The sequence below is a fragment of the Pan paniscus genome, chromosome 6 (assembly GCF_029289425.2).
Source record: "Pan paniscus chromosome 6, NHGRI_mPanPan1-v2.0_pri, whole genome shotgun sequence".
NCBI classification, from domain to species: domain Eukaryota; kingdom Metazoa; phylum Chordata; class Mammalia; order Primates; family Hominidae; genus Pan; species Pan paniscus.
The window spans coordinates 120,435,001-120,447,207 of record NC_073255.2 but is presented as its reverse complement, the minus strand read 5'-3'; the positions used below and the strand labels follow the sequence as shown (position 1 = coordinate 120,447,207).

The window sequence follows — 12,207 nt, the reverse complement described above, 5'->3', positions numbered from 1 at the left end:
ACCACCCCGGGATCGCGCGAGGGAGAGGAGCAGGGGAGGTGGGAAGACCCCGACCCGCGCGCATCCCTCCTGCCCCAGTTCCTGTCCCCGGCCCCAGCTCTGGGAGTCAAGGCGAGGCCCCCCACCGCCCCATCGGGGGTCCGGCTACCCACAGACCACGAGCTGGGCTTTCCCTGCCCCTGGGTCCGGGCGCAAAAGGGGAGCCCCAGGCTTGGCAGGGTGAGCCTCGGGGGGTGCCCAGCATTGGACGCTGGCTGCGTGGAGGGGCGGGGAGTGGGGACAGGGCGGGCGGGTGCAGGTGGGCAGTGGAGGGGAAAGGAAGGTGGGGAGGGGAGAATCCGTCTGGCCACGCCCGAGTTTTCACAGGATTTTTTTTTATTTTTTTGAGACAGGCTCTGGCTCTGTCGCCCAGGCTGGACTGCAGTGGTGCGATCACGGTTCAATGCAGCCTCGAATTCCTGAGCTCGAGTGATCCTCTGCCCTCAGTCACCCAAAGTGCTGAGGCTACATGTAGGCAGGAGCCACCACACCGTGGTAGTTTTTAAAAAATTTGTTTTTGTTTGTTTTTTGAGAGGGAGTTTTGCCCTGTCACCCAGGCTGGAGTGCAGTGGTGCCATCTTGGCTCACTGCAACCCCCGACCCCGGGGTTGAAACGATTCTCCTGTCTCAGCCTCCGAGCTACAGGTGCACGCCACTAGCCTGGCTACTTTTTTGTATGTTTAGTAGAGATGGGGTTTCACCATGTTGGCCGGACTGGTCTTGAACTCCTGACCTCAGGTGATCCTGCCTGCCTCGGCCTCCCAAAGTGCTGGGATGATACATGTGAGCTACTGTGCCCGGCCAAAAAAAAAAAAAATTCTTTTTTAGAGATAGAGTCTTCCTGTATTGCCCAGACTGGTCTTAAACTCCTGGCCTCAAGCAATCCTCTCTCAGCCTCTCAAAGCACTGGGATTACAGGCATGTGCCACAATGTCCAGCTAATTTTTAAATTTTTTAAAAAAAATTGAGATGGGTCTTGCTATGTTGCCTCTGCTGGTCTCGAACTCCTGGGCTCAAGTGATCCTCCCACCTCAGCCTCCCAAAGTGCTGGGCATAGAGGCATGAGCCACCTTGCCTGGCCCCTGCCCAGGGTGTTGGATGGCACCATGAAGAGCTTGCACTGAGCTAATTGGGGGTTGCCACCCAGAGCGCACTGCCACTCACAGACCCAGCGAGACCCCTGGGGTCCCAACTTCAGTGCAGCGTGCTGTCCTTCTCATGCTGTTCGCAGACAGCAGCAAAGAGTTTCTGCTGTGCCCTGGCCCCTTCCACTCCCTACTGCAGGGAGCCTCTCACCCTTAACGGTGAATTCTCTGCGGTTTTACGAGCAAGGGAGTCAAACAGGAGCATTCTTTTCAGGAAGTGCAGCACATGAATAATTCACAGACAGACAAGATGGGTTCCTATCAGCCCGGCGGTGCCAGACGGTCCCTTGGAGTCCTTCCTCCATGCCGGGTAGGCTGCTGCGTGCCCTACATAGGATTTTTCCATCTGTCACAACAGCATTGGACCGTGACACATTTATCCAAACGAAGGAAAAATTCCACTCATGTCAGCCAGCCCACATTTTATGACAATTGGAAGAGTAGATGTTACGGACGCCAGGTTAAATCCATCTACACTTCGAGTTGTCTTTTACAGGCTACTGCTGAGAGCCAGAATGAAACCAGGAGGACACTTAGTCTAATAAACCAGGTTTCCCCCTCCGGGTTACTGACCTAAAAGGCAAGTTAGGCCCTAACATGGACATAAGCAAATCCCAGGGTTCCTTACTGGCCCTCCTCCTGCCACCCCCATCAGTGGCTATGGGTGAGGGATCATTTGAATTTCAGGGGTAAAGTCCTCAAAAAGCAATCATGTTATGGCTTTCCAACGTGGAGTTCTTGGTAAAATGAATCTCGGTGGCTCATGCCTGTAATCCCAGCACTTTGGGAGGCTGATCACCTGAGGCCTGGAGTTCAAGACCAGCCAGGTCAACTGGTAAAACCCCGTATCTACTAAAAATACAAAAATTAGCCAGGCATGGTAGCGCACGCCTGTAGTCCCAGCTACTGGGGAGGCTGAGGCAGAAGAATCGCTTGAACCTGGGAGGCGGAGGTTGCAGTGAGCCAAGATCACACCATTGCACTCCAGCCTGGGCCAGAGAGCAAGACTCTGTCTCAAACACACACACACACACACACACACACACACACACACACACACACAAAACAGGAAGAAAACACTTTGTAAATGGCAGTAGTTTGCATCATAGATGAACGTGCTTTCAGCAAAGGAGTCCTTTGCTTGTTGAATTCTCACTCTTGCAGCGACTTCACTCATCCCTGAGAAAGCTTCCTGTGCCCGTTACTGACGCCGCCACCCCACAGGCATATTTATCCAGCATGCCCAGACAGAAGCAAAATGCAAGTCGTAATTGCCAGTGCTTTGCAGAGTTGGTTTCCTAACCAAACACAGAATAGCTTGCTTGCTTGCTTTTCTTTCCCTCCCTCCCTTCCTTTTCTCTTTTCTTTCTCTCCCTTCCTTCCCTCCCTCCCTCCCTCACTTCCTTCATTTCTTTCTTTCCCCTCCCTTCCTCCCTTCCCTCCCTTCTCTCCCTTCCCTCCCTTCCTTTCCTTCCTTCGTTCCTTCCTTCCCTCCCTTCTCTCCCTTCCTTTCCTTCCTTCGTTCCTTCCTTCCCTTCCTTCCTTCCTCCCTTTTTCTTTCCTTTCTTTCTCTATCATATTTATGAGACAGAGTCTTGCTCTGTTGCCCAGGCTGGAGTGCAGTGGTGCCATCTTGGCTCACTGTAACCTCCACCTCCTGAGTTCAAGCGATTCTCATGCCTCAGCCTCCCAAGTAACTGGGATTACAGGCACGGGCCACCATGCCTTGCTAATTTTTGTATTTTTAGTAGAGACAGGGTTTCACCATGTTGGTCAGACCAGTCTCGAACTCCTGGCCTCAAGTGATCTGCCGGCCTCAGCCTCCCAAAATGTTGAGATTACTGGGGTGAGCCACCATGCCCGGCCTATAATAGCTTCTTCTTTTTGAGATGGAGTTTCGCTCGTCATTCAGGCTGGAGTGCAATGGCATGATCTTGGCTCACTGCAACCTCCACCTCCCGAGTTCAAGCAATTCTTCTGCCTCAGCCTCCCAAGTAGCTGGGATTACAGGCGCCCATCAAATTTTTGTATATATTTTTTAGGAGAGATGGGGTGTCGCCATGTTGGCCAGGCTGGTCTCCAACTCCTGACCTCAGCTGATCTGCCTGCCTAAACCCAGAGGATGTTTCAGCCGTCAGCCCTGTCATCGGGGACCCCTCCTTCTACCAGGAAACCCTGTTCCTTGGCTCCAGTGAGTCTGCCTGCTTGTCCCCCCATTTTCTGTCCCCTCGATATGCGATTCTCAGGGTTCTGTCTGGGTCCCTCTCCTCTCTTTGCTCCTCCCTGACTGGTTTCATCTACTCCCATAGTTCCAAGGACCAGGGCAGCCTGACAACCCCATCATCACCTTCAGCCTTGATCTCTCTTCCCAGCACATATGCCTAGGGCCCTCCACTTTACCAGGCCCACAGCCGAATCTGTCATCTTCCCTCGCATTCCTGCCCCACCGCCTGGGTCAGCTGTCTCAGAAGGGTTCCCTCACCCACTCAGCTGCTGGCACCCATGAGTCCTCTCCCCATCGGGTCGTGACAATTCTCCCACCTCCACATCGCTGGACTCTCCCTTACTTCTCCCTGTCCCCACTTGCTTCTGCACTAACTCAGGCCACCATCACCTCTGGTCTGCATGGCAAGGCAGGAGCCCTGTCCCCTTCCACAAACTCAAAGGTCCCCCATGTCTCTCCATTCCAGCCCCTACCCTGTGGCCTTTGAGACTCCAGTCCCCTGATTAACAGGGTCTGAGGCCATGGCAGGGCGCCTCCTCCCTCCCCAGCTCGCTTTCTGGGCACTCTTGTTCTCCTGAGCCACCTGACTTCAGCTCAGCGCTCGCCTTCGCAGAGGCCTGGGTCAGGTGCCCACACAGCAGGCTGTGCTGCTCTCCCCAATCCTGTTCCTGCTCAGACCTGGAGCCCCCTGAAGGCAAGGACTGTGTCTTGTCCACCACCATCCCCAGTGCCTAGCAATGGGCCTTGGAATCCCTTGGATTTTGCACTTAGTTGGTGCTCAATAAACATTTGCTATTTTTTTTTCATTTATTACTATATTTTTTGAGATGAAGTTTCACTCTTGTTGCCCAGGCTGGAGTGCAGTGGCATCATTTTGGCTCACTGCAACCTCTGCCTCCCGGGTTCAAGCAACTATCCTGCCTCAGCCTCCCCAGTAGCTGGGATTACAGGCACTGGCCACCACGCCCGGCTAATTTTTGCATTTTTAGTAGAGATGGGGTTTCACCATGTTGGCCAGGCTGGTCTCGAACTCCTGACCTCAGGTGATCCACCTGCCTTGGCCTCTCAAAGTGCTGGGATTACAGGTGTGAGCCACTGCATCCAGCCTTTTACTTCTGAGACAAGGTCTTAGTGTTACCCAGGCTGGAGTGCGGCAGCACAATCATGGCTCACTGCAGCCTCGATCTCCCAGGCTCAAGTGATTCTCCCACTTCAGCCTTGGAAGTAGCTAGGACTATGCCACTAGGCCAGGTGCACTTTTCAATTTTTATTTTTTAGAGATGTGGGGTCTCACTATGTTGCTCAGGCTGGTCTTGAACTCCTGGCCTTAAGTGATCCTCCCGCCTAGGCCTCCCCAAGTGCTGGGGTTACAGGCAAGAGCCACCACACCCAATGGATTTGTGACATTCTGTGGAGTAAGAAAACAAGAAACGGCCTCCTGGAACTCGCTCCAGGTTAATTTCCAAGAGTGTTCTCTCTACTGAAATATATGTTAATATATGGTAATCGTAGCTAACTTTAGTCAAGTACACCAAATAGTAAACAGAAATTAACTTCCAAGAGGGAGAAGGAGAAAACACGTGTCTCCACCACGAATGAAAAAGAATTGACCTGAGTTCTATTTCCAAGAGTTAGTAGAACACTCCTCTAACTCAATTTTAATGTCGTTTTTGTTTTTTACCAAAATATAAATGTTGGAAACAGGGAAATAAATTTAAAATAGTAACAGGGCAGGGCTCGGTGGTGTACACTTATAATCCCAGCACTTTGGGAGGCTGAGGTGGGAGGGTTGTTTGAGCTTAGGAGGTGGAGACCAGTGCAAGATGGCAAAACCCCGTCTCCACAAAAAATACAAAAATTAGCCAGGCATGGTGGTGCACGCCTGTAGTCCCAGCTACTTGGGAGGATGAGGTGTAAGAATGGCTTGAGCCCGAGAGGTGGAGGTTGCAGTGAGCCGAGATCACGCCACTGCACCCCAGCCTGGGCAAAAGCGCCAGACCTTGTTTCAAAAACAAACAAAAATTAGGCTGGCATGGTGGTGAATGCCTGTAGTCCTAGCTACTTGGGAGGCTGAGGTGGGAGGAATGCTTGAGCCCAGGAGTTGGAGGCTGCAGTGTGCAATGATGGCGCCACTGCACTGCAGCCGGGGCGACACAGCAAGCCCTTGTCTCGAAGTTAACTAATTAAAGGGGCGGGTTCTGTAGTAGAATCTCCTGTTTAAACAGTAAAATACCGGTTTAAATGTCTATTTGGGCATGAATCGTAAATGATGCAGAATTACAGGGGCATCACCAGGGAACCTAGATATATTTGTTTTTGAGACAGGGTCTCACTGTGTTACCCAAGCTGGAGTGCAGTGGAGTGATCACGGCTCACTGCAGCCTTCAACTCCTCGGCTCAAGGGATCCTCCTACCTCAGCTTCCCAAGTAGCTGGGACTATAGGTGCGCACCATCACACCCAGATAATTTTAAAATTTTTTGTAGAGATGGGGTCTCACTGTGTTGCCAAGGCTGGTCTCAAACTCCTGGGCTCAAGCGATCCTCCTGCCTCGGCCTTCCAAAGTGCTGGGATTACAGGCATCAGCTCACCACGCCTGGCCATAAGAATTCTTGTGTGTGAGTTTGTTTGAGACGATTCTGTTACCTACACCTCTGTGTTCAGTTCCAGACTCCTTCCCACCCATGAGCAATGAGGGACATTACTTCACGATTCTCCCCTAATGGTGGTTTTTTTTTGTGGGGGGGAGGGCAGGGGCTCTCAGTATCACCCAATCCTTTCTCAATGATGACATCTGTTTGTTCTTCTTTTCCTAAATAAGTGATGCCCTGGAAGAAAGAATCTCTCAACTTAAGGTCCTGATGACCTAGTACTAATGGCCAGAAATGGCTACAGGACATGTCCTGCCTAAATATCATCTCCTGCACCCCGTGGGGGTGAAGCCCACCGCAACCTGGCATCCTGCTGTGTCGCCATGTGCCCACCCACCCAACACACACCTGTGGCAACTGTCTCTCTTGGCCCAGTGAGCTGGCAGAGGCAGGAAGGGACTTGCTGACAGTCCCCTGGCTTACCAGAGGCAGGGGCAGGATTCAAAGCCAGGTCATCAGGCTCCAAGCCCCAGCACCCTCCGCAGCACTGAGGCGGCCCACAAGCTCCAGGTTGCAGACTCAGGGCAGGGGCTGTGACACATGTGGGGGCGGGGAGAGGGATGGAAACCAACAGTCCAAAGATAGGAGAACTAAAACCGAAACGCAAACCAGCCAGTCCCAGACAGAGAAAAACAGGTTTCAAAATGTACAGCCAGGGCATGTGCTCATTTATTAGGGCTGACTCTCCGTGTCCACTTCCTGGGAAAGAAAATCCCTGTGACATGAACCGATGAAGGGACAGAAGCTATCACAGATGCTACAGGGCTCAGAGAGGGGCCGGGGCAATCTACACTACAGACGTAAAAGCAACGTAAAATGTTTCTGGGTTTCCTTTCCCTTCACTCAAAACCACTATTTCCTTAGTTCTATCAAAGTATGTAAGGGGCATGAAATAGACTCAGGAACTCGGGGCTAAATCATCCAAAAATGGAGCCAAGGCTCTAACTAGAAACTGTCTCTGTCGTCCCTGTTGGCCTCAAAACCCCGAGGTAAAAGGCTGGTCTCGGCTCCTCCCAGGCCCCCTGGCTCCCAGCACAGTGCCCTGTCCTCTGTGTTCATCATCATCATCGTTTTTTAAGAGACAGGGTCTCGCTCTATTGCCCACGTTGGCCTTGAATCCCTGGACTCAAGTGGTCCTCCTGCCTTGGCCTTCCGAGTAGCTGGGATTCTAGGTGCACGCCCCTGCGCCGGGCTGCCCTGCTCTCTGCAGGTGCCTTCTCTGCACGGGCCCAGTGCCTGGATGCCAGTCTGAGGCTGCGCCACCTGAGGACACAGCAGTTCCGCCTCTCTTCTCCCCGCTGGCCCCAACTGCTGTGAGCCGGCGGAAAGCCCCGACAGTTGCAGTCATGCAAGGAGGAGCTCCACCCACTTGACCCAGTCCCGCCTCTCTCAGCCCGTTCTGTTGAGACCCCCTTCCACTTCGGGATGAAAACGCAGCTGTTGGCGAGAGAACCCCCGTCCGGCTGGTAATCCCTCGCCTTCTGCTCTGGCTCAGCCCAGCTTGGAGTCTCTGCCTGCTCACTCTCCGGTGACCGGCTCTTCCCCCACAGTGCTTTCCACACACCCTGTGCCCTTGTGACCCAGCCCCTGGTGAAGTCCCTGGCCTGGGCCTCCTTGTGCACACACCCAGGCCTTCCCAGAACACGAGAGCACCGGGAGCTGCAGTGGGAGCAGACCCTCTATGGCGTGGTCCCCACTTCCCACTGGAGTGAGTGGGCAACATGGACCAGCCCCACAGCCGAGGCCATCTCCTCACTGAGCCTGGGACCAGGTCCACGTAATGTGTCTTCAGTCCCCGTGGGAATGGTGGCATCTCAGCCTTCTCCAGAGTGTTTGTGACTCACGGTCCACATGTCCCAACAAAACGCAAGGGTGTTCTGCTCTTTACTAAATAAACATTCCCTTCCCAGAAACCAGCCCCAAACTCATCACTGTTCAAATATGTGGCAAGGTGAGGCTCTCTGTCCCCCTTTACCAGGAGCACGGATGGTGTCTGCAAGGCAGTGCCTCTGAGTGTCAGGGAGATGGCCCCTCAGGCTCCCAAACCTGCCAAATGCAGGACTGTGAGCGGCTCGGGAGGGGTCTCCTTTGCTCTCCATCCAGCGGGTCAGCGGGTCCTTGCGGGGGAGAAAGAGCCAAACAGCCGCCTTTCCCTTCTGGTCACAGCACGAGCCAGGTTCCAGGCAGAGGCTGTGGCAAACATTGTCATCGCCCCATGGTGAAACTGGGCACTTCCTCCTCCTCCTCTGTTCCAGATGCCTCCGCAGAGCTGCTGGACCCCCGCTCCTTGGGCTGACCGGGTCCTGTAACCACACGACATTCAAATTACAGACATGCAAAGTCGTTCAGGGTCAAGGGTGCTTTCAAAGAGGAGAGCTGATGGGAAGTCAGAAGTCCCTGTTCCTAGACCGCACGGCAAGAAACCAGGGTCATGCCTCACGCCCACCAGTCCTCTGAGCCATTCCCCGGGAGTAAGGGTGGCTCACAGACCTGATCTACCACTGCTCTCACGGGTGCACCCCATCTTTACCCAAAGGCCCAGAGGCACACGCAAGACCCGACACCCCATAAACCACACCCTACTACTTTTACGTGGCTCAAGTTGCCTCTTGGGTGGGCAACTTCCCGACCCAGCTCTTCAACACCTAACGCCAGGCTGACAACACTCTCACTGAAGTCTCAAGTTCTCACTGCCGTCTGCAAAAGGATTTCCGAAACCTGTGTGGCAGAGGGCTCTGCCCCCCACACATACGCCAGCTTCCCAGCTCCTCCCAAGCATGGCCCAGGAAGCCCCTCCTGACACCTGTGAGCAGCACAGGTTCCCTGTCCCCCATCATGACTGCCAGCCAGAAGCCGAGCATGAGGACAACGTGTTCCCAACTCCTCCCCTCCCCCTCTTCACGCGGGAGCAGGAGGACAAGTGAGAGTTGGAAAGGCAGAGGCAGAGACCACAAGGCAGCAGATGGCCCGGCTCAGCCACGCCAGGACGCCGGCCGCAGGCACGGTGGCCTCAGCAACTCACAAATGGGTGGGCTCACCCAGGCCAGCCAATGCTCCTCGAGGCACATGTGCAGGGCTTGCCCTGGCCACCCACACGCCCACTACACACCCTGAGCGCTGCTACTGCTGTGTCACCAAAGGTCAGACAAAGGGCCTCTAAGCAGGAGGCCCTGCACAGCCGAAGGCACAGCCCAGCCTAAAATTCACTGTCATACCCAGGATGGGACCGCAGAAAGAACACAGAACACGCACGGCTCTGGCGAAAGCATCTGGAAGATTTAGTTTCATTAATTTGGGGCATCCCTTTTTCCCCTCAACCTCATACCACACAGCATGATTAGCTTTGAAAGTTGAAACGGGGAAGCCGGGTGCAATGGCACACACCTGTAATCCCAGCACTTTGGGAGGCTGAGGAGGATGGATCACTTGAGCCCAGGAGTTCAAGACAAGCCTGGGCAACACAGCGAGTCCCATTTCTATAAAAACTGGCCTGGTGACACATGCCTATAGTCCTCGCTACTCATGAGGCTGAGGCAGGAGGACCTTCTGGGCCCAGGAGTTCAAGGTTGCAGTGAGCCATGCTACTGCACGGCAGCCTGGGCACAGATTTTTTATTTTTAAAGTTTAAATGGTGAGGATATTTTAATAGCTAATATTTGTCCAACACTATTACATGGAAGCACTGTGCTAAGTCTGTACATAGAGTACCCTGTTTAATTCTTACAATAGTCTATGAGGTAAGTACCACTCTTATATATCCATTTTACAGATGAAGAAGATAAAAGACCCAGAGAGGTGGAGGAACTTGCTGCTCGAGATCTTCTATTCACTAAGACAGGGACCCAGGCTCAAACGTGTTCTCTGACTCTCTCGGCCTCTGCCTATGTTGTCTGCAGAAATCGTATAAGGCGCTGGGCACGGTGGCTCATGTCTGTAATCCCAACACCCTGGGAGGCCGAGGTGGATGGATCACGAGGTCAGGAGTTTGAGACCAGCCTGACCAACATGGGGGAAACCTCATCTCTACTAGAAATACAAAAATTAGCCAGGCGTGGTGGCGGGCGCCTGTAATCCCAGCCACTTGGGAGGCTGAGGCAGGAGAATCACTTGAACCCAGGAGGCAAAGGTTGCAGTGAGCCGAGATAGCGCCACTGCACTCCAGCCTGGGTGACAGAGGCAGACTCTGTCTCAAAAAAAAAAAAAAAAAAAAAAGAGCATAGGGTCTGATCTTTAATTCTGCTTCTGATGAATAGAATACTCGTTGAGCTGGATGTTTGTGGAAGGGAGCAACAGAGGAGGACTGGAAGCATTCCCCGTGGCTGAAAAAGCCTTTGAAAATGCAGTATGGGCTGCAGATCCCTTATCCAAAATGCTCGGGACCAGATGTGTTTCAGATTTCGGATGTTTCCAGACTTTGGAATATCTGCATCTACACAATGAGATATCTTGGGGATGGGACCCAAGTCTAAACATGAAATTCACTTATGTTTCATATATACCCCATACACATAGCCTGAAGGTAAATATAACATTTAAAAATAATTTTGTGGCTGAGTACAGTGGCTCACACCTGTAATCCCAGCACTTTGGGAGACCGAGGCAGGTGGATCACTTGAGGTCAGGAGTGTGAGACCAGCCTGGCCAACATGGTGAAACCTCATCTCTATAAAAATACAAAAATTAGGCTGGGCGTGGTGGCTCACTCCTGTAATCGTAGCACTTTCAACAGCCGAGGCGGGTGAATCACCTGAGGTCAGGAGTTCAAAACCAGCCTGGCCAACATGGCGAAACCCCGTCTCTACTAAAAATACAAAAATTAGCTGGGTGTGGTGGTGCACCTGTAATCCCAGCTACTTGGGAGGCTGAGGCAGAAGAATTGCTTGAACCGGGGGTGGGAGGTGGATGGAGGTTGCAGCAAGCGGAGATCATGCCACTTCACTCTAGCCTGGGCAAGAGTGAAACTCTGTCTCAGAAAAAAAAAAAAATTAGCCAGGCATGGTGGCTCACACCTGTCATCCAGCTAATTGGGAGGCTGAAGCAGGAGAATCGCTTGAACCCGGGAGGGAGGGGTTGCAATGAGCCAAGATCACAGCACTGTACTCCAGCCTGGGCAACAGAGCTAGAATCCATCTCTAATAATAATAATAATAATAATAATTTTGTGTATGAAACACAGTTGTGTACAATGAACCATCAGAAAGCAAAGGTGTCTATCTCTCACCCATGTGGCTGATCTGTGGCTTGGCGTCACCATCATTTCTGACTCTGAATTTGCTACTGATAAGCAATCCTTTTCCTACACTTATTCACACATAAGTGCTTAACAGTAATAAATATGACGGGCCATTCATACAGTGGAAAATACCATGTTCAGAGTAATTAAGCAGCACAGCTGTGTCATGAGAACACCTGGATCGGCTGCTAAATGGTAACAACAGGCTTTCAATCCCCACCTACTATGCTGTGTTTGGATTAAAGGGTTACTGGACACTTTTTTTTTTTTTTGGAGACGGGGTCTCACACTGTCACCAGGCTAGAGGGCAGTGGCGCGATCTTGGCTCACTGCGACCTCTGCCTCCTGGGTTCAAGCAATTCTCCTGCCTCAGCCTCCCAAGTAGCTGGGACTACAGGTGTGTGACACTACACCCGGCTAATTTTTTATATTTTAGTAGAGACGGGGTTTCACCGTGTTAGCTAGGATGGTCTTGATCTCCTGACCTGGTGATCTGCCCACCTTGGCCTCCCAAAGTGCTGGGATTACAGGCATGAGCCACCACACCCGGCCTTTTTTTTTGAGACAGGGTTTCCGCTCTGTCACCTGGGCTGGAGTGCAGTGGTGTGATCACGGCTCACTGTAGCCTCCTGAGTAGCTGAGACTATGGGTGTGTGCCACCACACCTGGCTAATTTTTGTATTTTTTGTAGAGACGAGGTCTCAACCATGTTGCCCAGGCTGGTCTCGAACTCCTGGGCTCAAGTGATCCTCCCTCATTGGCCTCCCAAAGTGCTGGGATTACAGGCATGAGCCACCGTGCCCGGCCTCATTTTTCAATTTTTCACCAACTTCTGTTCATGGCTTTTGGTGTTTCAACCTTTTATCCTTCTGCTTCTTCAGGTCATGCGTGGCAGTCATTCTTGGCTTTCTGGGCT

At 52.5% G+C, this 12,207-nt stretch overlaps 1 protein-coding gene across 2 annotated transcripts in view; it reads right to left on the bottom strand.

Moving 5' to 3' along the window:
• Window positions 1-6,705: 6,705 nt before the first annotated feature.
• PRKRIP1 (PRKR interacting protein 1) overlaps window positions 6,706-12,207 on the bottom strand; it is a 33,965-nt gene continuing 28,463 nt past the window's right edge. For both annotated transcript variants that reach the window (XM_063606088.1, XM_057302924.2), the window contains exon 6: window positions 6,706-8,361. In XM_063606088.1, the coding sequence (XP_063462158.1) occupies window positions 8,166-8,361 (196 nt within the window). In that variant the 3' untranslated portion in view covers window positions 6,706-8,165. The remainder of the gene's footprint in view (window positions 8,362-12,207) is intronic.